The sequence below is a fragment of the Capra hircus genome, chromosome 9, assembly GCF_001704415.2.
Source record: "Capra hircus breed San Clemente chromosome 9, ASM170441v1, whole genome shotgun sequence".
Lineage (NCBI taxonomy): Eukaryota > Metazoa > Chordata > Mammalia > Artiodactyla > Bovidae > Capra > Capra hircus.
The window spans coordinates 71,795,509-71,822,313 of NC_030816.1; the positions used below are offsets into that span (position 1 = coordinate 71,795,509).

A 26,805-nucleotide genomic window follows, 5' to 3' on the forward strand; every position below is an offset into this window, starting at 1 on the left:
AAAAAAAAAAAACTCTTCTCTTTTTGCTTCAGTGCCTGGCACTGAAGTGCCTACTTAATAAACATTTGATGAGTAAATGAATGATTTTGACAGTAGCCAGGCGCTTACAGCAAAATGAGGTAATGCAGGGCATTGTGAAGAACACATGAGGAAACAGATCCGGGTTCCTGCCCTACATCTGTCACCAACCAGTGGTGTGACCTTAGGGAAGTGACTTGACTTTCATAGCCTCAACTTCCTTCATGTAAACATGGATGCTTGAGATGACCTTGAAAGGCCTTCTAGCTCCAAAAACCTACAGTTCTAAATCTTTAAAACTGCCTGTTTCACTTTGGATTTTAGCCTTGTGTCTCTCCCTCCTGTTAAACCTACAAAACTTTTGTATTTGAGATTACGCGTAGTTGCCTCTGGAACTAAATCTATTTAGAGAGGTTCAATATGCTAAGGCAAGCAGAAGAAAGAGCTTTGAGGGCTCACACGTAAAAGGCTTGAGCAAGTGCAGGAAAGGAGAAAGGTTAGTAGAAGTATCTGGAAAGTGTTTCTGTTGTTCGGACTAGTGAAGACTCCACATAGCAGGCTTTCTCTACAGGTGATAGTAAGTTTTATTTATGACTGATTAGCAAGTGATTAATCTAGAAAAGGCTTCCCTTCCAAAGAGTGTACCAGGATGCTCTATTTCCTAATTGGATGCTGACTTGCACATAAATAAAAGGAGAATCACTGCCACCGGCCGGGGAGACACTTTGACGCGGCAGGTTTGTTCTTGTCTCTGCCCTGATTTACTGTATGACCTTGGGCAAGTCATTTATCTTTCCCCAAACCAGTTTCCCTAATTATAAAATGGAAATAAAAACACTTGCTGCCCGTCTCTAAGGATTAATGAGCAAGGTGAGCATCTCTCAGCTCACAGAGGGGAAAAGGCTGTAGATAAGCAAGCAAAGAAGCCCTTGGTAACACTGTTGGATTTTTCATACAACTGTGGAAAGAAAAAAAAAAAAAAGCAATACAACCTGGACCTTTCACTTTCCCACTCTAAAAACAAAATGCATTCCCCTAATACAACCAGTCAGATGTTTTCTGCATGTTCTCCAGAAGCTTCCTGGCTGAACACAAGCGCTGAATCAATGCCTCCGGAGTTCTAACCCTTGCTCTCCTGTGAACAGTGGTGACATCTCGGGTGGGAGGAACAGGGATTCGTTTAGGTGCCTCCCTTTCTTCTGTAGGATGTTGTTGTTTAGTCACTAAGTCATGTTTTGCTCTTTTGTGACTCTGGTGTACTAGGGCCCGCTAGGCTCCTCTGCCCACAGGATTTCTCCCACAAGAATACTGGAGTGGGTTGCCATTTCCTTCTCCAGAGGCTCTTCCCATCTCAGGGATGGAACCACTGTCTCCTGGAAGATTCTTTACCACCGAGCAACCAGGGAAGCCCATACTGTATAATAATATGATTCTTGCCATATATACAGAGAAATGTGTAGGTTCCTGGCATATAGGAAGTTCCAAATAAATATCTGCTATATCTTCTTTTCTCAGCAGCATTATTCAAAGTGCTGGAATATTTGCCTCCTACAAGTCAAAGGTCCTTATGAAACAGTGTCTGGGTACGAGGGTGAATCTGATGCAAAAAATAAACATTCGTATTTTAAAAGGGGACCAGGAACTAGTATAAAACCTTGAAGATACTTCTTTCACTGAACTAAATCAAGTTTGTGGCAACTTGAACACCTTTTGGCACCCCACTCCAGTACTCTTGCCTGGAAAATCCCACGGATGGAGGAGCCTGGTGGGCTGCAGTCCATGGGGTCGCTGAGGGTTGGACACGACTGGGCGACTTGACTTTCACTTTTCACTTTCATGCATTGGAGAAGGAAATGGAAACCCACTCCAGTGTTCTTGCCTGGAGAATCCCAGGGACGGGGGAGCCTGGTGGGCTGTCGTCTATGGGGTCGCACGGAGTCAGACACGACTGAAGCGACTTAGCAGCAGCAGCAGAACACCTTAAAATTCAGTCACGCAATCGCTAGGGGGCACTGTGAGTCCGCCTTGGCGCGAGAGAGGAGGTGAGCCGCGAGGGGCGGAAAGGGCTTAGGGCTTCCAGCGCCGAAGCGCGCAGAAGACGAGCATCCTAACAGAACCGACGACTCCAGCTCGAGCTCCGGAAGGGGTGACCCGGGTGACTCAGAGGGGATGGGGAAAGGCTACTTGCAGCCCCACGGCTCTCCGCGCTCGACTTCCCACCTCCCACCAGGTTCTTTCCAGGCAGATCCTTCCTGGCAACTGTTCTTAATCTGCTAGTCCCGAGGCTTGGGAACCCGGGTCATCCTCTTCCCTCCGCCCCCAACTATAGGGAATATTTTGGGTGCAATTAGGTGCGTTAGTTTCCCGCCTTAAAGGGCAAAAGCTATTTGATTCTTTAAGGGGTCTATATCCCCAAAGGGGTTAAACTCTTCTGATTTAGGTAAAGCGGACCCTCTCCCCGCTCTAAAGACCAAATGTGCAGGTCTGGAAACGACACTGAAATTATCGTGGTCCACCTCCAGGGTCGGGGCTAGTGGCTGGCACGCCCCCACGGAGACTCCAGGAGAAATGTCCAGTTCAGGTCCTGAAATGGCTCAGGGGCGAAGCTGAATCGCCTTTCCCAGAAAAGAGAGGAAACAGTGACCCTGCCCACCGAGTACCTAAAACCCAAATTTCCTGAGCCCAAGAAGAGGTCAAGACACTCAAGAAAACTCTGGCGAGGTACTCGGGCTGTTCAACCTGCTCCTCGGGTCCCCGACCCCAGGAGCCTGTTCAGGTGTTGAGCACGAAAGAGACAACTCGGTAGGTTTCGTTCTTCCCAAGAGCGTCTCCTGTAACACGAGCTGGGTGGTGGTGTATCGATGTCCACGCGATCCCGGGGCGGGAGGCGTGCGCTCTGCTCCCCAGGCTCCGGTACTGAACACCTAGAAGTGCCGTCCCTGGAGGACAGAGCTACTCGGGGAGGTCGGGCAGGATGCTGGGTGGTGGCGGTGGGACCGGAAGGAAAGCGTAGTGGACACGAGGGTGAGAGGACCCGGTGGGGGACCGCAAGGGATGCGCCAGCGGAGAGAAATCACAACCCAAACCAAACTTTCCCGGACCCCGGGGTCTAGGAAGCGCGAGCCAGGCAGAAGCACCAGTCTCTCCCACCGCCCGGTGCGCCCAGCTGTAGCGAGGAGGGGCCGAGCGCAGCGCCGGCTGGAAACGGGCGGTCCCCTCGTCGCGCCCACTCGCCGAGCCAAAGCGCCGCTGCTCCCGGCGCTGAGCGGCGGTCCACCTGAGAAGCCGGACCGCCGGGCTCCGGCCTGCGCGCGGGCTCGGACGAAAGGGGGAATCCAACACGGATCGGGAAACGAGAGGGGAAACTTGACCTCACAGCCTCGCCCAGCCAGGGTAAGTGCCCTTGGGCGGCCCGCGAGCGCGCAGGCTGGAGTCGGAGAGGCTCGGGAAGAAGTGAGGGCAGAGATTTCCACGGGCTAGGGAAAACGGATTTAAAAAGACACGTAAAAAGCCATCCAAGGCTGCAGCTGGAGCCTGGCAGTTTGGAAGATCACCCCCTTCCCGCTAGGAGGACAACCGTGACTCGCACTCGCAGAGACCAAGCGCTCTTGGGCGGCCGCAGGTCTGCGCGGAGGAGGTGCCTCTCCTACGCGCGGCGCGCATTCAGACGCCCACGGCGGCGGCCAGGGACTGAGATGCGGCACGCAGCCGGGGGACTGTCCCGGCTGAGGAAGGTCCGGGGCGGAGCCGGGCACCGCTGACCTCGCGCGGGTCCGAGGGGTGTGCCCGGGCCCCGCCCGCCTCCGCCCCCTCGCGAGCCCGCCGTGCGCTCCTCCCCGCGGCGGCGGCGGCGGCGAATCCAGGGGCTGCGCGGAGCAGCTCGCCTAGCCGCCAGTGCCTGCAAGCTCCGGGTTGCTTGGGGAATTCACTTGGCTGCTTTGCCGCTACTCCCTCCTCAGGCTTCTGATGGCTTTCTGTCTCCGGCACTGTCCTCTTTAAAAGGAAAACTTTACCGAGATTTCATTTTCCCCTTTGGAGGAAGAGGATTAAAAGTTCTCAGAACTGGTGCCGCTCGGGCGCCGGGACGCTGTTTGCCTGCGGGGTTCCGGGGCCACCATGTGCACCAACATAGTTTACGAGTGGCTGAAAGCGCTGCAGCTCCCGCAGTACGCCGAGTCCTTCGTGGATAACGGCTACGATGACCTGGAGGTGTGCAAGCAGATCGGGGACCCGGACCTGGACGCCATCGGGGTGCGGGCGCCCGCGCACCGCCGCCGCATCCTGGAGGCCGTGCGCCGGCTGCGTGAGCAGGACGCCGCCGCCGCTGGCCTCTATTTCACGCTGGAGCCGCAGCCGCCGCCCGCGCCGCCCGGGCCGTCCCCGCTCGCCGTCCCCACCCGCCGCCTGGGGGAGTCGTGCGGCGGTCCGAGCCAGGGCCCCCGTGGGGATCCCCGCGGCCAGACGACCGCCCCTCGCGGCAGGGAGCTGGTGAGCTACCCGAAACTGAAGCTGAAGATCATGATCCGGGATAAGCTCGTCCGCGACGGCATCCACCTGAGCAAGCCCCCGTACTCCCGCAAGGTAAGGAGGCGCCGCCCGGACGGCGCGGGGCGCGCGGCTTAGGGACCCGCCCAGCCCGTCGGCTCCAGCGTGGGGCAGCCCATTCCGGGAGACGACGCGAGACGAGGATGCTTCGGGTGTTTGGGACCCTTTTCTGTGTTCTTTCTGTCTTCGCTCTTTTATTCCCTCCTCCCTGGTGTTAAGACAGGACCTCTCACCCAGGTGTTAATAATTCTCCACTAGGACCAAGTCCCCCGCGTGGTCTCAGTCAGCAACTGGACGCTCGGTGCTCCCGCAGGGGGGCCCCGGGCAGTTCTTGATAGCCTCCATGTAGTTTTGGGTCTAGGGGTACCAGAAGAAGGGTTAAACCCCACATGGTTCTCGACCTTTCTTTTTCCCCCTTCTTTTCCTTGCCTTTTTGAGAAGCTGCTAAGGGAAACTGGCCAACTCTTTTCATCAAAGAGTGAGAATTGATGCCCTGTTGCTCTCAATTCCATTCCGTCGAATCCCAGCACTGCTGCACATTTGGAACGCGAATGACTGACCTGAACAGTGTAGGGGAAAAGTTAACAGAAAGCCAAGTCGGTCCACTTGGGATAAGTTCCTTCGACTTAGGTAGAGGGAGGTAGTGGGTGCTCAGGACGCTGGAGGTCCTGGGGCCACGGAAGGTGCGCTGCTCCGTTCTGTGCTGGGTCATCAGTTTGGTTGATTATTAATTCAGATGAGATGAAGCAGGTGCAACGGACTTCTCAGTGGGTTCGAATGTGGGAAAGGAGGGCACAACCCAAGGAAGTGAGGTTTTCCGTCACCAGTGAAGAATTCCCTAGGGAAGGAGCCTGGAAAGAAGCAGGGAGGTTGTGGCAGCCGCTGTGTGAGGAAGGCTGAACTGTGGATTGGGGCGTTTAATGATTAACCGCAGAAAGTCATTTCTTTCGAGAGCTCGGCCTCCAGCTGAGACTGTTGAGTTTAGGCTTCTGCAGCCATCCGGTAGAGGGGTCCTAATTTGAAAGGAGGCAGTAGACAGTACAGGGAATCCTCAAGCCTGCCTGGGGTTACTGCAGGCAAAGGAGCGCCTCAACGGGAAAGTCAGGACCGAGAGAGGCCCAGGGGGAAAGGACGGTGGGGCTGCTCTTTTGTTTGTTTGTTTTGGGTGGTGCTACTCTTGCTGGCGAGGAGTGAACACCGCGTGCGAACAGGGCCAGGCGGATAATCCACACGTCTGAAGACCATAATGTCTGGATTCAAGGAAGTTCCAAAGAAAACTGTAAAATGTAGACAACAGTATGTAGGGTAGAGGGGAATAGAAGGTTTAATATTATCCGTATGTTGTCTTGTAAGACAGATAGGCAGTTCAGATAATCTGCTTAAGAGTACACTTTTGTTTTATAAGAAGTCTGTAAAGAGGATAAAGAGGGCAAGTCTGGAGGACAGTTTGCCTCAAATTAAACATGTATTCCTGTTACCCACTCTGTGTTTCTGATGTGTGCCCCAAATAGTACAATGAAGAGGAGAATGTAGTTTTCTCAGGCATACAGAGTTAGAGATCCACACACATATATATATGTGTATATATAGGGACATGTGTATATATAGGGACTTTGACTCTCAGTCAAAGTCATTCTTGGAGACAGGAGGTCAGAGGAGTTCAGGCCACTCAGACTTCTGTGATAACAGCCCAGGAAGTGAGGTGGGCTTGGGCTGAGAGAGTGTGAGCACCTGGGTGCATGGTGAGCGCACAGGTCAAGTCCTGGCCAGAAAGGGATGCCAAGAACAAGTTCATATCACTTGGTATTGCTTATGCTTCAGGAGGAGAGCTGGGTGCTGGGCTGGGAGGACAGGGGAGAGGATGGGCTGTAGGCGAGGCTGATGTGCAGGAAGTATCACATTTTGATTCTGATGCTTAAAAAGACAGACTAGATATCAGACTTAGAATCTAAAAACAATCAGTGGAGGAGGATTCTAAGCCCATGAGTGTCCGGCCATCAACTTTGGACTGTGCATTCCTGCCTAAATCAGTGTATGATATGGTATATATTTGAGTAAGCGCAATTTATTGAAGAAAATTTCAGCTTACATTGTAGTATGATTTACTTTCCATGTAAATAATAATTTTGGTCAACTTCTATATATAAATCCCATAACAATAACATTTGATAATAAAAATGTACCCTCTTTCACTTTCTGTGCATATGTAATTCTCTTTCTCAAACTGAAGAATAAAATGGGGCCAGAATATTTTTGTACCTCTTCCATTGATGCTCCCAACTGGGCACCAGAAAAATGTGACTGACAAATTTAATTGTGAAAAAATTCTGTTACTTTATATATTTTTTGAAAGAAAAACACACTAAATTATAAATAATTATACTTAGAAACCAGAATATAATTAGTATACTTCAAACTCAGCATGCACATGTATAGTGCCAGATTATGTTGGTCATTCTGAATTTGTTGCTTATGTGTCCATTATCTCTGTCAGTTTTGGATTTTAGTTTATTTAAGATGTTTTTGGATACAGCTTGTTTCTTTACAGACCCGTTTAGGACTCCTCTTTAAAATGTGATCCAATTTTTAATTTCTTGAGATTCCTTGGCTCTGTTATGATCAGAAAATATAATGTTTATTATGTGCATTTGGAATTCTGCTTATTAGGCCTCGCCTCTCCTTTATAGTCTCTGCATGGCTGATCCTTATAATTTTTTTGTACTGTGGTGAGATTATTAGACGGTTTGAAAGCAGATTTTACCAAGGATGATCAAGGCAGGAAGAGTGAGCCCTTACAGAAGAAAGTAAGTTGCAGAATTTCCCCGAAAATTACTTGAAAGAACTGTAGGATTGTGGTATTTGCCTCAGTAACAGTTAATATTGCCAGGAACTCTGCCATAGTGCTGTGTTCATTACATCTTATTAACAGTTGTTAATTTCCTCTTTTAGGTCAGTTAAAGTGTAAGAAAAATAAGTTTCTCTTTGTTTTCCAAAGGCAGTATAGCTTTGGAAAGAGCACTGCTTAAAATCTAAAAACGTGGAATGACTCCCTCCTTTGCCCTGTTCTTAGCTTCTCTGACTGTGGTGATTTTCTACCTTCATGAAATGAGGACATGTTTTCACAAAGTAGGGATTAGGTAAAGCTTTGTATAAGAAAGAAAGGAAGTGAAGTTGCTCAGTCATGTCCTACTCTTTGTGACCGCATGGACTGTAGCCTACCAGGGTCCTCTGACCAGGGGATTCTCCAGGCAAGAATACTGGAGTGGGTTGCCATTTCCTTCTTCAGGGGGTCTTCCCAACCCAGGGACTGAACCCAGGTCTCCCTCATTGCGGGCAGACACTTTACCATCTGAGCCACCAGGGTAGCCCCTTCTCAATACTTTACCAAGCTTCTCTCTGTGGATTCTCTGCCAGGCTCCAGGTTACTGAGGTAGGCAGAATGCACCAGCCCTGCCCTCAAGGAACTTGTGATCTGGTGGGGAAGACAGAATAGAATGAACAACAATGAGAAGGTAATGCTGATTGCTTTCACGGGAGGCACATGAGCCATGGACAGGTGCCTCCAATCTAGTCTGGGGAGGCGGGATCATGACAGGCTTTCTAGAACCGGTCTTTAGCCCGAGAACTGAAGGATGCAGGGGTTAGCCTAAAGGAGAGGAGGGACCTGAAGTGAACAAGTGTTCTAGGCAGAGAGAATAGTGTGTGCCAGGGCCAGAAAGTGAGGGATGGCACCATCCAGCAGGGCAGAGGGGATATAGAGGGATTCGGTCTGGCTGGAGTGCTTGGAGGAAGTGGCAGGAGGTGGAGACAGGCTGGGGCTGGTCCTGAATGCACTTGGACTGTACCCCAAGAGGGGAGCTATTGATGGATCCTGACCAGAGATGGAGTAAATGATTAGGATGAGGTTGCAGTGTCAGGAGCCACGTGCTGCAGCCTGGACTGCTTGGCGACAGTGGGAGGTGCCATGGAAGTAAGTGAGCCAGAATTGGATGACTATTTGAATGACAAGGGTGAGAGAGGAGGGAGGCTGAGATGACAAGCAGAGAGTTCCAGTCTAGGGTTGTGATGCCCTCTCTTGAGTAGGGAACCCAGGAGAAAAGCAAGTTTAGAAACAAAGATGTTGCCTTCGGGTTTAAACACACTGAGTGTCCAATGCTGGAGGCATATTTGTACATATTTATCTAGTTCAGTTCAGTTCGGTCACTCAGTTGTGTCCGACTCTTTGTGACCCCATGAATCGCAGCATGCCAGGCCTCCCTGTCCATCACCAACTCCCGGAGTTCACTCAGACCCACATCCATCGAGTCAGTGATGCCGTCCAGCCATCTCATCCTGTGTCGTCCCCTTTTCCTCCTGCCCCCAATCCCTCCCAGCATCAGAGTCTTTTCCAGTGAGTCAACTCTTCGTATGAGGTAGCCAAAGTACTGGAGTTTCAGCTTCAGCATCATTCCTTCCAAAGAACACCCAGGGCTGATCTCCTTTAGAATGGACCGGTTGGATCTCCTTGCAGTCCAAGGGACTCTCAAGAGTCTTCTCCAACATCACAGTTCAAAAGCATCAATTTATCTAGTTAATAGTTAGAAATATGGCGATGGAGCAGAGAAAAGATGCTGTTGCAAAAGATACAGATTTGGGAGTTGTCCCCATGTTGAACCCACAAATATGACTGAGCTGTAGAGGGAGAAGAGAGAAGGGACCCAGACAGAACCCTGGGGAAAACCAGGATTTGGGAGACGGGCAGAGGATGAAGAACCGTGGAGGGAAGAGAAAGGGTGAGTCATTGGAAGCAGTGTTGCTTCAAGGAGGAGGGACTGGTCAGGAGGTCAGAGTGTGACCAAGCAGGATAAGAACTAAGTGTATCCATGGGAAGGAGCAGCCATGCCAGCGGGGACCTTTGAAATAGCAGGTTGAAGTGATGGGCCAAGAGGAAGTAAAAACGGGGAGCACAAACTTTTTCTTTTTAAAGACTTAATTTTTTAAAAGAGCAGTTTTGTTTTTTTTAAGATTTTAAAATAAGATTCTTTTATGTGGACCATTTTTAAAGTCTTTATTGAACTGGTTGCAATATTGATTCTGTTTTATGCTTTGGTTTTTTTGGCCATGAGGCATGTGGGATCTTAACTCTCCAATCAGGGATAAAACTCATATGCCCTGAATTAGAAGGCGAAGTCTTAACCACTGGACCATCCTGGAAGTCTCTAAAAGCATAGTTTTAAGTTCATAGCAAAACTGAGAGAATGGTACAGAGATTTCCTATATACCCCTGCCCCTACACAAGCATGGTTGCCTCTCTTATCTGCATCCCCCACCAGAAGTGGTACATTTGTTACAGTTGATAAACTTAGATCAGTACATTGTAATCATCTAAAGTTCAGATTTTACATTAGGGCTCACTGTTGATGGTATACATTCTGTGACTTTGGACAAATGTATACTGAATGACATATAGCCATTGTTATGGTATCAAGCAGAGTATATTCACTGCCCTAAAAATCCTTTGTGTTCTGCCCATTCATCCCTCTCTTTCCCAAGCCCTGGGAACAAATGATTTTTTTTTTTTTTTTTTTTGCTATCTCCATCATTTTGCCTTTTCCAGAACATCACATAGTTAAGAGTTCTGTAGCCATTTCAGATTGGTTTCTTTCTCTTATTAGCGATAGGCAGTTATGATTCCTCTGGGTCTTTTCATGGCTTGATAGCTCATTTCTTTTTAGTGCTGAGTCATATTCCATTGTCTGGATGTACTGCAGACAACTTTTTAACGAAGTCAGACTGAGAAGATAGAACTGAAGCTACATCTGGAAGAAGGGGGAATTTGGGTCAAGCGAGGAGTTTTGTGAATTTGTATTTTTTTGAGAATGAGAGAAGCTATAGTATGTCTAAGTGTTGGTGGGAGAATCTCAGGGAGAGGGAGCCTGTGAATATAATGGGAGAAAGGAGATGACCCAAGAGATCAAGGAAGTGGAGGGAATTGTGTCCAGAGAACTGGAAGGAAAGGGGGTGGAGGTACTTTCTCTGTGACAGAGGGGTGGAGAGGAAGGATGGATGAACAGACTGGGAACTTTGTTGGGGTGACATTGAAGAGTCTTGCTTTCTCTCTCTGCCCACATGATTCCAGTGAGGGGATAGATGGAGAGATTAGAGATTTTTGGCAAACATTGTGTTAATAGATAAATAGTAGGTATTTTGAATCTGGTGTTTATGCTGCTGCTTCTGTTGTGTCCAACTCTTTGTGACCCCATGGACTATATATAGCCTGCCAGCCTCCTCTGAAAACTGGAGTGGGTTGCCATGCCCTCCTCTAGGGGATCTTCCCGACCCAGGGATCGAACCTGGGTCTCCTGCATTGCTGGCAGATTCTTTACTACTGAGGCATGAGGGAAGCACCTTTGCCTAAATAGAAATATTATAGAACAATGCTAAAAGGATTTATATAAGTAAACATGAATAGAAACCGCACTCACTATTCATATATTTGTGCTGCTGGTTATAAGCTACGTATGATGTTGTGTTATGTAAGTTTGGCCATGTTTGTGCATGGGGGTTATGGTAGATGTGGATGGTTCAGTTCAGTTCAATTGCTCAGTCATGTCTGACTTTTTGCCACCCCATGGACTGCAACATGGCAGGCTTCTCTTTCAATCAACAACTCCTGGAGCTTGCTCAAACTCATGTCCATCAAATCGGTGATGCCATCCAACCATCTCATCCTCTGTCGTCCCCTTCTTCTCCTGCCTTCAATCTTACCCAGCATCAGAGTCTTTTCCAATGAGTCAGTTCTTCATACTACATGGCCAAAGTATTGGAGCTTCAGCTTCAGCATCAGTACTTCCAGTGAATATTCAGGACTGATTTCCTTTAGGATGGACTGGTTGGATCTCCAAGAGACTCTCAAGAGTCTTCTCCAACAACACAGTTTAAAAGCATCAATTCTTTGGCGTTCAGCTTAACTCTCACATCCATACATGACTACTCAAGAAACCACAGCTTTGACTAGATGGACTTCTGTCGACAAAGTAATGTCTCTGCTTTTTAATATGCTGTCTAGGTTGGTCATAGCTTAAGCATCTTTTAATTTCATGGCTGCAGTCACCATCTGCAGTGATTTTGGAGCCCAAGAAAATAGTCTCTCACTGTTTCCATTGTCTCCCCATCTACTTGCCATGAAGATGTGGATGGTAGGGAACTGTAAAAGTATCCTGTTTTCTAGCAGACTTAAGAAAGCGGAAGGGAGCTCTAGGGTAGTTCGTGGATGGAGCAGGTATATAGGTTTCACTGGAAAATACCTTCTAGGCACACGCTACCAACTAGAGCTGTTTCAGTTAGTATAACCTTACTTAATAATACTATAGGAGTGTTAAACTTCATTCATGCCTCAGTTTCATGGTAATAGGGTTATTCATAGGTGTCTTGGAGAGATGGCTTGGGATGAAGGTGTTTGGAGGTAGCTTGAGGGCTCCTGTGTCTGGCACCAGGGTGAAGGATATAGAAGAAATATTTAGAAAGAGAGAGGTTGGCACAGATAGGCTTGTGTCCTTTGGAGTTGTGCCTTGGGTCCTGGCAGAAGCTGAGATAACAATAAATATTCCTTCTCCCAAGAATTTCTGCCTTTATGAAGTTACTTTGGACAGACTGGAGGTTGGCAAATTTCAATTTTTTCAAATCAAATCAATATCATCAAGTATCCTCAATCTGGGCAAGAAATGATCTTTCTAGGTTTTTTTGTTTGGTTGGTTATATTCCCTGAAAAGAATACTCTGGATAAAAGAGACAGAGAGGAGTTGAGCTTGGGTGCTGGCAGGGCTGCCCGTTTCATCATGCTCCTCATAGTTTAGTTTCAATGGACTTTCAGCATCCGTGGACCCTCGGCCATCCATCCATCCATGCATCCATCAATCCATCCACCCACCCTATTTGATAAACATTAAGCAAATGCCATGTGCCAAGCCCTTGGCTTTATAATAGAGAACTAGACAGATATCCTCCTGCTTACTCTTTAATGGACCTTGATGTTGAGGGTCCAGCCCATTGCCTGACATGGAATGGATACACCATGTAAAAGTTGAATATTACTTCCAAAAGTTAGCGAGGATTGGAGAATTTTATGCTTGTGTTTATTTCAAATGTTAAAAAAAGATCAACTGTGGTTGAGACTCCGGTCAGGTGATGAAGTTTAAAATCAAAATGTGTTTCTTCGTTAAGTAGTATCAAAGAACTAGGACTTAAGGTGCTATTCTTGCAGGTCATTTGAAAAGAAGATACTGGCAGCAAGGCCAGGACCAGGGTAAGGTAGGGGGTGCCAAGGTACAAAATTTAAGAAAGGGATCACCCTCGGGGTTGTGCCAGCCTGGGCAGTCTGCCATTAACAAAATCAATCCCTTACCAGGAAATAGCGGATATTTGTGGGTATTGCAGGGAGCCTTCAAGTCGAACCCTGGGTAGTCACCTACCCTTCAGATACTCAGAACCTGCCTTCAACAGCAGGGTGCTGAGAGCCTAGTTAGAGAGCTGAGCTCCCAAACTAAGAGGACATGGTTTCTATGGTGACGGCAGCCCACTTAGATCATCTAGGTGAGAGAGGCTTGTGGGTTCCTGTTACTCCTCTGTTGACATGATGGTCTAGTGGTTAAAAGCACAGGCTCAGAACCAGACTGCAGAGTTCATGTCCCAGCTCTGCCCCATGCAAGGTCATCTTTGGCTCCTCTCTCTGCTGTGTGCTTAGTCACCCAGTCCTGTCTGACTCTTTGTGACCCCATGGACTGACCTGCCAGGCTCCTCTGTCCATGGGATTCTCCAGGCAAGAATACGGGAGTAGGTTTCCATGCCCTCCTCCAGGGGATCTTCCCAATGCAGGAATCCAACCTGGGTCTCTTATGTCTCCTGCACTAGCAGATAGATTCTTTAATGTCTGAGCCACCAGGAAAGGCCAAGAATACTGGAGTGGGTAGCCTGTTCCTTCTCCAGGGGATCTTCCAGACCCAGGAATCGGACCAGTGTCTCCTGCATTCCAGGTGGATTCTTTACCAGCTGAGCTAACTGGGAAGCCCCTCTAAAAAGTAGCAATACTCATGACTTTTAAGGTGATTGGTCCTTGTACAGGTGGCACTAATGGCAAATTTCCTGTCAATGCAGGAAATTTAAGAGTTGTGGATTCGAACCTGGGTCAGGATGATCCACTGGAGGAGGAAATGGCAACCCACTCCAGTATTCTTGCTGGGATAATCGCATGGTCAGAGGAGCCTGGTGGGCTGCAGTCCTTAAAGCAATTAGATGAGCTAATACCCTTGAACTCATTAGAACAAAATTTCTATCCGTTTCTTAGGACTGTGATCATAAAGTCCCACAAACTGGATGTGTGAAACAACAGGAATTTATTCTCTGCCGGTTCTGGAGGCTAGATGTTCAAAACTAAGGTTCAATAGAGTCTTGTTCCAAGATCCTAAATGTCTGCACTGATTTACCTACAGGTTTCCCAAAGTACCTCCAAACAGCGCATCTCTCCCTGCCACTGGGAGGACAGGCACTGCCGACCTGCTGGAGCATATGCCCACTGTCCAAGCTGTCTGCATGGCAGCCTGGACCTGGTGCCCAGCCTTCCCTTGCTCTGAAAGTACAAGTGTCAGTTGCTCAGTTGTATCTGACTCTTTACGACCTCGTGGACTGTAGCCCACCAGGCTCTTCTGTCCATGGAATTTCTCAGGCAAGAATACTGGAGTGAGTAGCCATTCCCTTCTCCAGGGGATCTTCCTGACCAAGTATCGAACCCAGGTCTTCTGCACTGCAGGCAGATTCTTTACCGTTTGAGCTACCAGGGAATCCCTTGGTCTGGGCCCCACTCAAACGAATGGATTTGGGGGGTCTTTTGGTAAAAGGGCTGAAGCAGCACATCCAGAAGGGGCATAAGTTTTCTCCAGAATCCAAAGGGGCACTGTGCCCCTTCTTTGATTGTCAGAGCGGCCAGACACAACAGCTCATCCTTACTTTAGATAGGATGTCTCGGTATAACCCACACCACTGGACTCTGAGAGTTGCATTGAGATAGAAAGCCCCTGAATTTTTGATGGATTTCCCACTTTCTGACATGCAGAAGTCTTACCAGTACATCTAGAGTAGTTGCTACATCTTGCCCACAAGGTCCAAGCAGCATGATGTCATGAGTATAGTGGCCCAGTGTGTCATTTTTTGGAAAGGAAAGGCATTTGGAAGAACATTGCCCATGGTGAGGGCAGGTACATCCAGGACCGTGATAGTTATCACTTTTCAAGGTCGTAGTCTGTGTACAGCTAGAAACAGCATCGAATCCTTGGCTTATAGCTAAGGCTTCTTATTGCTACTGCCAGCACGTGAGCTAAAGGTTTATAACAGTTATTTCCCAAGGTTTATGAAAAATGCTCTTTCAGATCAAACTGCTGATTTGGGCTTGAGGAGGTTTGGGTGGAGTAGGAAGAGAATCCTTGTTTTCAGTCAATATGAAAAGTATTAAGTACAAGAAATTGTGGATCATGCCAAAAGGCAATAAGTATACAATCTGTCTTACATAGAGACTAAGTGATATCTAATAGTTTAAATAGATTTCATTACCGCTTCTAATTGAAATAAATGGTCTGATGAGCTCTTAAAACCTGCCTATTATGTTTCCATAAAGTTATAAATACTAACAAAATAAGATCTACCACATTTGGAACATGCTCAAAAGACAAGGAAAACAGTTCGTGTGTATTCTTTACCAAAATCCTAATGAACAGATATTCCAGTTTTAAGGTGTTTTTCTTAGAGCATAACTTTATGAGACTAGAGATGAACCTATTGATTTGACACCTGTATTTTTTTTAGCACTCTACCTCTGTGACAAGATTATTTTAAGTATAATCAGAATAATACACAGTATTCATTTTCTTGATTTTTTTTTGTTTTAAACAGTTAATATAAGGAATGCATTTCAGTTTTAAAGAACTCAAATTTAGTAAAACCATTTCATCTATGAAATAGAATTTGCACTTAACCAACTAACATACGACCCCCTTGCAGTCTGTACCAGTTTGTGCTATGTTTCCCTGTTTTGACTTTCCAACACAAATGAAAACTCTTTAAGTGGTCACATAAGAAGAATAGAATTGAACTAATTCAAGTTTGTTTTTTTTTTAACAAATCATGGTGCTATCATTGTTTATTTTCAGTCTGTTTGACTTATTCATGTAGTACCATGGGGGAGACATGACCACTTTTACCAACTTGTTTTAGAAAAGGATTCTTATAACCAAGTTTGTGGGTTGGTGCCAGTTATATAACCAGGAGTTCTCTGAATTAACTCTCATGTAGAACACGATGCTTATAAAACAAAAGGTAATAAAAGATGCTAGTTTGAAGTGAATGTAATACCATTATCACTTGACAATAACTGTGACAAGAAGTTAGGCCACAATAACTGTGGCCTAGAAGTTAGGCCAACAAAAGATTTTTTCAGGGAGAAATGTTGTATCACTGACATTATTTAGCGTTTCTTTAGGGCATGCTCATAATTCAGAGTTTCATTTTCTTTTAAGGGCCCTTCTTTGCCTGCCCCTCTCTCTGCCCTGTCCTTGGAAGACATAAAGAAATTTAATCTTTTTAGTTTAAGAAAAGTTATTTATTTTGTTAAATGGTGCCAGTATATATCTCAAAAGACTGTAGTATGAATTAAATGGAATAATATTTATAAAGTTACTTTGTAAATTCTAAAAGAACTGTACATATTTAAAGTATTCTTATTGCTAGTGTATAAATCATGTTTCTAATACAATTTTCAAAGTATTTCTGATTGAAAAGTGAATACACTGAATTGAGGAAATTTGGAAAACACTGAAGCAGATTGAGAATAAATTTAAAATGATCTGTACAATTTCTAACCCTCATAGTGTATTTCTTTAAAAATTACCCATGAATTAGAATTTCTGTCTTGTACACATGCACAAATCTGGTATTGGATAAAAAGAAGGGTAAGGCTATTCTTCTGTTAGCAGGTATCATTTGATGATTTTAATACTAAGACATATTCCATCTTAGTTTGACACCATAATTAATTCAGTCATTTTCTTACTGGGTTGAAGCCTTACCCATGTTATTATTGATTATTTAATTTCTTTATTATTTGAAAATGTCATGTTTGAGAAGTAGTATTTCATCATTCTTTGAATGATATTTCTTAGATTACCAATCAACATAGTTTTGTATTTGTAGCTTTTATATTTATAATTACATAGTGCTTTTAATGGTGTTTGCCTATTTTTTTTTTTTTTTTGGTCTTACACCATTGCTTTGCAAGAATTCTTTCTATATTAAGGAAAATAATCATTGTTGTATAAAGGTTGCAGAGGTTTTTCAGAATGTTGGTTTAGCTTAGAATTTTATGATTTATTTTTGGATGTCCAAAATTTTTGAACTCTCATGTATTTTACTTTATCAATAATTTTAGTCGTTTCTTTCAGACTGAAGGAATATAGCGGATACAGACTTAGAATTGAACTTAAAATCTTTTTTTTTTTTTTTTTTACTATTTACCTGGACAAATTATTTAATCTTTCTAAACTGAGTTGCTCCATCTATAAAATGGGTAAACTATCACCCACTTGTTAAAGAGTGTTAAATACAGAGATAGTATATGAGAACACCTCAGAGAGTAACTGACGGATAGTAATTCCTCAAAACATCTGAGTAATGTTTGTGGTATAATACAAAACCGTATGATTATGAGGTTATTCTTAATATGAAGACTTATCTTTAATTATTAGTTTATGTCCTTGTGATTCTGTTAAGGCTTGTTGTTCTTTTCATAATTTCAAAAAGCTTTTATACTATCAATAACATATATACTTTATTTGTCTGGTATAACAGTTGAAGATATTTTGCCCAATTTACCATTTGCTTTTTATGGTTTCCTCTTTTTTTACATGAAGAAATATAATCAATCTCTATTTTCCTGATTACTTTTATCCTTCTAATATTTTATGATAATACCCTTATAATATTTATGATTATTTTATCCTTAAATTCCTTCTCTATTAAAAATCAGTTAATATTTACCTATATCTCCAATTAATTTTTTTGGTTTCAGGTTTACATCAAGCTCTCTAATTCATCTGAAATTTATTTAGGGACATGATATAAGATAAAGTTCTAATGTTATATGGAATCTGATATAGACAAAATTCTATCACCTACTTCACAGGAATTATAGCTTTTATTTGTCTGTTCTGGTCTTGTCACATTGGCTAGAGTTTATATGGCAGTGCTAAATAATAATGATAAGTAGATGTTTTTGTCTTATTCCAAATTTTAATGGACATGCTACAAGGATTTTGTTAGTATTCTGCCATTGGCTCTCAGCTTAAGGTATCCTTCGCGATGTTGAAGAGTGTCTTGGTTTTAGTAATTTTGTAGGCATTTTTTATTAGGAATAGACATTTGATTCTAGTAAGTGTCATTTTTTGCAACTTAAAAATAGTTGAGAGTCTTTTTCTTCTTGGGCCTACCGCTATGATCTATTGCATGAACAGATTTCCTGACATGAACCATCCTTAAGTGATGTCTTTTGAAGCAACCTGAGTGTGAGAGGAGGAATTTTGTGATCTCACGCCCAGATTATTGTCACATTCTTTTATGCTATGTATCTTTCCTTTCAGATGATGTTTGACATTTACCTTCAGTTTGGTAACCACTGAGACAGTTGTTGTCATGATATTATTACAGCTGACTTCTGCCAGTAGCTTTTGGAAGTTGTCGTCTCTCTCGAGACAAGCAGGAGAGGCAGTGACAGCAGGGAGATGGGGGGACCAGCGCCACACTCTTCTTACTCAAAAGGCAATTGACACGGAGTTGTGAGTAATGATTTAGCTTTCTGGTTTGTGGAGACATTTTGTCTTTGAACCAGAGGGCAGAGACTCTGAGGGGGGTGAGGGGTTAACGTGAATCTTTATTGATTTTACTGTTTTCACAGCCAAAATGGGCTCCCCACCCCCACCACCATGTGGAGTTCAGGAAATTGCTCCCAGATTCTAGAATTATATTCTTCTCCTCCATCCTCCTACTCTTCCACTTCCCCCACATACCTTGTATTCCCTGATCAATTAGTCTTCGCCCTTTCTGCCCCCACCCCACCCCACACCTTTTAGTGGGAAATACAGATGGGGCTGCTTGCCAGATGCCATGTTAAATAGAAAACCCTTATAAAGGAAATTAAAGTGGCATTCATTTTAATTTGAATGTTTGGCTTTGCATAGAAACAACAGTCCACTTGTAAGAAAGATAAAATTGGAGAACTCTGTAAGAAAGATTAGTGGAGCAAATCCTTGATTGACAGTTAAACATTTGTTGAAAGGTCAAATAGAATGACTTTCATTTTAAAAGGCCATTGAAGCAAATATTAAAGAATGGTATGTTTCTAGATGAAACAGCTACCTCAGTTGCTGTATTCAGCTTAGTTTGTAGAGATGGATGCACCCAACGCTTCCCAAGCTGGCTGTCAATCATGTAGTAAAGATATAGGCACTTTAAAGTAGCCATGTATCAATGCAAGATGAAACACTGCTGGATTAGGATGCTCTCCTTGGGAAACTCGTGATTGACAAAAGTATTAGCCATATTTTCATGGCCAGAAGTAATAAAGTGGTAGATGGTCTTTATGAAAGGGAAATATTTTACATTAAAAAAGTTGAGTAATTTGTGTGTGTGTTTACCTGCTCAGTTGTATCTGACTCTTTGCAACCCTATGGACTGTAGCCCACCAGGCTCCACTGTCCTTGTGATTTCCCAGGCAAGAATACGGGAGTGGTTTGCCATGCCCTCCTCCAGGGAATCTGCCCAACCCAGGGGTCGAACCCATGTTTCCTGTGTCTCATGCATTGGCAGATGGATTCTTTACTGCTGAGCCACCTGCGAAGTCCCTGAGTAATTCTTAGGACTTGCTAACTACAGGATCCAGTTAAGATGAAAAGTGGTTCTACCTAAATGTGAAAGAAAAAAAAAAAATTAGATGAGTTGTTAATTGCATCCAAAGTCAGTGCTCTAGTCACCGTCATTTGTAAAGCATCTGAAGAAAAGATGGAATTAGTTCCTGTCTGGGGTCCCACAAATCCCCTGTATCTCTGGCTTGCTTAGGCTTGCACAGTAGACGAATAATTCAGGATATGCATATTGCATCCATTATAGATTAGAGTGGAGCCAGAGGGTATGCAAAATAACTTATTGTTTTGAGACCAACTTCGTTATAGAGAGGTGGTGGAGAGTTGGAGTTAGGTTGGTGACATTAACTTTGAGTTTTATTGCCATGTCATTTTAAATCAGAGTTTTTACTGCCACTTCTTGGCCGAACAGTTTGGGCCATGTGTTTATCTCTGTTAATGTGGTTCCTTATATTGATATACTCACCTTGAAAATGGTGGTGGATTGAATCTTCTAATCGTTTATTAAAACATTGTGACAGTGACACGCTTGACCTGCTGAGTCATATTAGTCCTGCTCTCTGACAGGAAGCATGATCTTCTTCATCAGCCCCAAGATTGCTGTTTTGGGATGCACATGCTGAATTATGTTACAAGTGATTTGTAGGGAAAGTAGGAGAGGTGTGCTTTTGAAGGCAGGCAAACTGAAAAAGCAGGGGCTGCCTAGAGCAGCGAGCTCACCCTGTAATATGACCACTTTCACTGTGCTTCGATTCACTCATTGTGAAATTTAGACGTATTCTTGATTCAAGGGCTTTCCAGGTGGCTCAAGTGTAAAGAATCCACCTTCCAAGGCAGAGGACACAGGCAAGAGAGGTGGATTTGCTCCCTGGGTCGGGAAGATCCCCTGGAGGAGGAAATTGCAACCCACTCCAATATTCTTGCCTGGAAAATCCCATAGACAGAGAAGCCTGCGGGCTACAGTCCATAGGGCTGCAAAAAGGAGTCGGATACGACTAAAGACTGACCATATATACATTCTTGATTTAACCTTATATGAACTAATTATGGATATGTCTGATTTTCCTCTTCATATCAGGAGGGGACTTCCTGACTGAACTACCTCCTTCATGCAGGATAATAATCATGGTAACAGTCTATATTATTTGAGTGCTTTATCACAGTATTTCATTTTGTCCTCATCACAGGTCTCTGAGAGCAACGTTATTTGTGCTATCTGTTTTATAGGTGAGGAAAAGGAGGACTGATTGTGAAGTAGGGAGTGGATATGTCCTAGAGATTTTCACTTTATTTTAAAAATTTAATAGCATGCTAATTAGTGTAAATTCCACAGGCTCATGATAGAATGAATCCATATTTTATGTTTGATAAGACAAAGAGAATGCCTTCATTCTTTCAACATGCATTACAGATACTGATTGGCAAAAGGAGACTGGAAAGAGAGTCATACAGAAATTAAATCACATCAGTTTGGTGACAAAAGTCCCTGTCAATCTTGAGTGTTAATCTTCATCAGTGTTAATCCACTGATGAAGCAATTAGTCATCATTAACTGTGTATGTTACTGTTGAACATATTCTGCACAGCAAATACTAGTTCTTTTTGGTCCTGATTTTCAAGGGTTTTTACTGTAGTTTTAATAAAATTGTTTATTTGGCTGTGCCAGATCTTAGTTGTTGCATGCAACTGAGCTCTTTAATCGTGGTTGTGGCACATGGGATCTTTAGTTGTGCCATGTGGGATTTAGTTCCCTAATCAGGGATCAAACCCGGGCCCCCTGCATTGGAAGCACAGAGTCTCAACTAGGGAAGTCCCAGTTTTTACTGTATTACTGTCTTGCTATATATAAAACTTGTGATTTAGTTTCTTTTTTTTTAAAATTATGTTTGGCTGTGCTGGGCCTTCGTTGCTTCACCAGCTTTCTCTAGTTGCGGTGAGCGGGGGCTACTCTTCTTTGTGGTGCCGGGGCATCTCGTCGCGGTGGCTTCTGTTGTGGGACGTCCTAAGTGGCGCAGAGGTAAAGAATCCGCCTGCCAGTGCAGGAGATGCAAGAGACTTGGGTTCAGTCTCTGGGTTGGGAAGATGCCCTGGAGAAGGAAATAGGAAGCCACTCCAGTATTCTTGTCTGGATAATCCCATGGACAAAAGAGCCTGTCCTTGGAATCGCAAAGAGTTGGGCACGACTGAGCATGCTCCCCGTCTTGTAGAGCTGTAGGGCACGTGACTCTGTAGTTTTGGCCCAACAGGCTTAAGTTGTTCGGTGGTATGTGGCATTTTCTCTGATCAGGGACCCAACCCATGTCTCCTGCTTTGACAGGCAGATTCTTTAACCACTGAGCCACCAGGGAAGCCCAGTTTTAGTTTAAGATAAGCTCTTAAGATCCAGGGCTTTTCTTCATTTACAAAAAGTGTAGAATAGTTTGGGAAGCAGATGTTTAATCAAGTGATTCTCTTCTTTCTTGGAATACCTCCTCTGAGTTGCTTTTGTAGCTTCCAACACAGGCTTTGAACATCTGTAATGGCATTTTTGGTGTTTGAGGTGGGGTTCTGAAACACTTGCAAGTCATTTTAGTAAACTGGTTAGTTAGTGTGTGCTCAGTCACACAGTCGTGTCAGACTCTTTGCAACCGTACACCAGTCTCCTCTGTCTATGGAGTTTTCCAGGCAAGAACACTGGAGTGGGTTGCCATTTAGTTAGTGGGTAGTCCTATTTTAGTTCCAAATCCCAAACAGTCAAAAAGTAAAACAAACAAACAAAAAATGTGACTATAACGAGACAAAGCTGATTTTCTTAGAAATGTGCATTCTAGGGAGAAATGACTTATTAATATTTTGATCATGTACATAGCACTACTGTTGTAATAAGCATTGTCTCCCACCAAGTTACTTTTTAAAAGATTTTTATTTTTAAATTAAAAAATTTAATTTATTGGAGTATGTTTGATTTACAATGTGTTGGTTTCAGACATTGGAGAAGGCAATTTCACCCCAGTCCAGTGCTCTTGCCTGGGAAATCCCATGGACAGAGGAGCCTGGTAGGCTGCAATCCATGGGGTCGCTAAGAGTCAGACACAACTGAGCGACTGCACTTTCACTTTTCCCTTTCATGCATTGGAGAAGGAAATGGCAACCCACTCCAGTGTTCTTGCCTGGAGAATTGCAGGGACTGGGGAGCCTGGTGGGCTGCCCTCTATGGAGTCGCACAGAGTCAGAGATGACTGAAGTGACTTAGCAGCAGCAGCAGCAGCAGTCACTGATACTGAGAACAGTTCTCCTGCTGTTCATTTGCTCAGTTATGTCTGACTCTGTAACCCCATGGACTGTAACCCACCAGGTTTCTCTGTCCATGGGATTCTCCAGTCAAGAACACTGGAGTGGTTGCCATTTCCTCCTCCAGGGGATCTTCCCGACACATGGATCAAAGGCAGGTCTCCTGTATTCATTACCATCTGAGCCACCAGGGAAGCCCATGTGTTTGTTTTTGATATCTGTGAGTCTGTTTCTGTTTTGTAAATATTTCTGTCATGCAATCTATTTTTTTAAATGATACAAATAAAATTTATATCATTAAAAAAATTAGATTTCACATATCAGTGATGTCATACAATATTTGTCTTTCTCTAACTTCAGTTCAGTTCAGTCGCTCAGTCGTGTCCGACTCTTTGCAACGCCATGAATCGCCGCACGCCAGGCCTCCCTGTCCATCACCAACTCCCGGAGTTCACTCAGTCAGTGGTGCCATCCAGCCAACTCATCCTCTGTCATCCCCTTCTCCTCCTGCCCCCAATCCCTCCCAGCATCAGAGTCTTTTCTAATGAGTAAACTCTTCGCATGAGGTGGCCAAAGTACTGGAGTTTCAGATTCAGCTTCATTCCTTCCAAAGAAATCCCAGGGTTGATCTCCTTCAGAATGGACTGGTTGGATCTCCTTGCAGTCCAAGGGACTCTCAAGAGTCTTCTCCAACACCACAGTTCAAAAGCATCAATTCTTCAGTGCTTAGCCTTCTTCACAGTCCAACTCTCACATCCATACATGACCACTGGAAAAACCATAGCCTTGACTAGATGGACCTTAGTCGGCAAAGTAATGTCTCTGCTTTTGAATATGCTATCTAGGTTGGTCATAACTTTTCTTCCAAGGAGAATCATCTTTTAATTTCATGGCTTCAGTCACCATATGCAGTGATTTTGGAGCCCCAAAAAATAAAGTCTGACATTGTTTCCACTGTTTCTCCATCTATTTCCCATGGAGTGATGGGACCAGATGCCATGATCTTCGTGTTCTGAATGTTGAGCTTTAAGTCAACCTTTTCACTTTCCTCTTCCACTTTCATCCAGAGGCTTTGTAGTTCCTCTTCACTTTCTGCCATAAGGGTGGTGTCATCTGCATATCTGAGGTTATTGATATTTCTCCCAGCAATCTTGATTCCAGCTTGTGTTTCTTCCAGTCCAGCGTTTCTCATGATGTACTCTGCATAGAAGTTAAATAAGCAGGGTGACAATATACAGCCTTGACATACTCCTTTTCCTATTTGGAACCAGTCTGTTGTTCCATGTCCAGTTCTAACTGTTGCTTCCTGGCCTGCATACAGATTTCTCTAACTTACTTCTTCTAATATGATAATCTCTAGGTTGTTGAAGTGATAATCTCATCCATGTTGCTGCAGATGGCATTGTTTTATTCTTCTTTATAGCTGAGTAATAATCCAGTGTGTGTGTGTGTGTGTGTGTGTGTGTGTATACCACATCTTTATCCATTCTTTTGTCAACGGACATTTATATTGCTTCCATGTCTTCGTTATTGTAAATAGCCCCTAAGTATATGTGCACACCAGTGTTCGTTGCAGCACTATTTACAAAAATTACTTTTAAGGATACTTTTCTTCAGTCACAAGTGTCTTGATTTGTTTGTTTAAAAAATATATTTATTAATTTATAATAAGTACCCCCTTTGCTTAGGTTCATCCATTTTAATGGTCTTATTTTGAAATAAAATTAAGGATATTTGAAATTGAGTAGCAGTTGCAAACTTGGGGAAATAGGCTGTCTTGTTCTGAAGAGCTAGTTGACATATTATTTTTTCCAGTAAAGCTCAGCCCACATTACATCTGTGAGCACCATGTGTGTCTTCATTGGAATATGCCCAGGAAACCCTCAGATCATTTCAGTCTGAAAAAAAGACTCACATACTGAATATGAGGCTTAATTTTGTTGGAAAGAAGGAAAGTTTCAAAATAATGAGAAAGCCTTTGGTTATACTGTAATGTCCTATAGGATTAATAACTTGTTTTAAATAATATTAAGCTCTATAGTTCTGCTTTCATTTAAGGTATAGAAGGCCACAAGAAGATACTGCTCCTACTTTAACCATGAGAAAAAGATGCCTGATGTACAATATCATGCCTCTTTTTTGTCCCATTAGAGATCTGAGTTCTAAAGGCAGCCTGGTGATCTAAATACCAAGGAGAGAAGAGACACATCATGGTCAGTTTAGTTCAGTTCAGTCGCTCAGTCATGTCCGAGCCTTTGTGACCCCATGGACTGCAGCACGCCAGGCTTCCCTGTCCATCACCAACTCCAGGAATTTACTCAAACTCATGTCCATTGAGTCAGTGATGCCAACCAGCCACCTCATCCTCATCCTTCTCCTCCTCCCTTCAATCTTTCCCAGCATCAGAATCTTCTCCAGTAAGTCAATTCTTTGCATCAGGTGGCCAAAGTATTGGAGTTTCAGCTTTAGCATCGGTCCTTCTATTGAATATTTAGGACTGATTTCCTTTAGGATAGACTGGTTTGATCTCCTTGCAGTCCAAGGGACTCTCAAGAGTCTTCTCCAACACTGCAGTTCAAAAGCATCAATTCTTCGGTGCTCAGCTTTCTTTATGGTCCAACTCTCACATCCATACGCGACTACTGGAAAAACCATAGCTTTGACTAGACGCACCTTTGTTGGCAAAGAAATGTCTCTGCTTTTACCAGTCATCAGGGCAGATGTTAAGACAATGAGCAAAATTTTTTGAAAATTTTAAAAAGCTAGTGTGAAAAAAAAAAAAGCTAGTGTGGGCTAGCACAACAATTTTAAATGGTTACAAATACAAACACACCCTAGACACAAAAAGGATCTGTATATGCTTGCCACTCTTTTCCATAGGCCTTCATTCAGTACTCATGAGAAAGATTAGGAGTGGGGCAGAAAACCAGAGACAGCCTGTCAGTGATATAGGCATGCACGTGATGGGAGACAGGCACAAAATCCCCCAGTGTCCCAGAACTTTTGTCGTGGGATACAAAAGGTGTCATAGGCAGGGATTGGGCAAGAAAGCTGCCCAACCACCTGGATCCAGGTTCTTTTTGACAGATTAGTTGGATAAGTTCTGTTCAGTCGCTCAGTCGTGTCCGACTCTTTGCGACCCCAAGAATTGCAACACGCCAGGCCTCCCTGGTCCATCACCAACTCCCGGAGTTCACCCAAACTCATATCCAGCAAGTAGGTGATGCTATCCAGCCATCTCATCCTCTGTTGTCCCCTTCTACTCCTGCCCCTAATCCCTCCCAGCATCAAAGTCTTTTACAATGAGTCAACTCTTCACATGAGGTGGCCAAAGTATTGGAATTTCAGCTTTAGCATCATTCCTTCCAAAGAACACCAGGACTGATCTCCTTTAGAATGGACTGGTTGGATCTCCTTGCAGTCCAAGGGACTCTCAAGAGTCTTCTCCAACACCACTTTCAAAAGCATCAATTCTTTGGCGCTCAGCTTTCTTCACAGTCCAACTTTCACATCCATACATGACCACAGGAAAAACCATAGCCTTGACTAGATGGACCTTTGTTGGCAAAGTAATGTCTCTGCTTTTGAATATGCTATCTAGGTTGGTCATAACTTTCCTTCCAAGGAGTAAGCATCTTTTAATTTCATGGCTACAGTCACCATCTGCAGTGATTTTGGAGGCCCAAAAAATAAAGTTTGACACTGTTTCCACTGTTTCTGCATCTGCTTCCCATGAAGTGATGGGACTAGATGCTATGATCTTAGTTTTCTGAATCTTGAGCTTTAAGTCAGCCTTTTCACTCTCCTCTTCCACTTTCATCCAGAGGCTTTGTAGTTCCTCTTCACTTTCTGCCATAAGGGTGGTGTCATCTGCATATCTGAGGTTATTGATATTTCTCCTGGCAATCTTGATTCCAGCTTGTGCTTCTACCAACCCAGCTTTTCTCATGATGTATCTGCACGTAAGTTAAATAAGCAGGGTGACAATATACAGCCTTGATGTACTCCTTTTCCTATTTTGAACCAGTCTGTTGTT

General features: G+C 44.1%; 1 protein-coding gene across 2 annotated transcripts in view; it reads left to right on the forward strand.

Moving 5' to 3' along the window:
- The window catches only part of SAMD5 (sterile alpha motif domain containing 5), a 61,069-nt gene continuing 38,318 nt past the window's right edge, over positions 4,055–26,805 (forward strand). For both annotated transcript variants that reach the window (XM_018053325.1, XM_018053326.1), the window contains exon 1: positions 4,055–4,599. In XM_018053325.1, the coding sequence (XP_017908814.1) occupies positions 4,135–4,599 (465 nt within the window). In that variant the 5' untranslated portion in view covers positions 4,055–4,134. The remainder of the gene's footprint in view (positions 4,600–26,805) is intronic.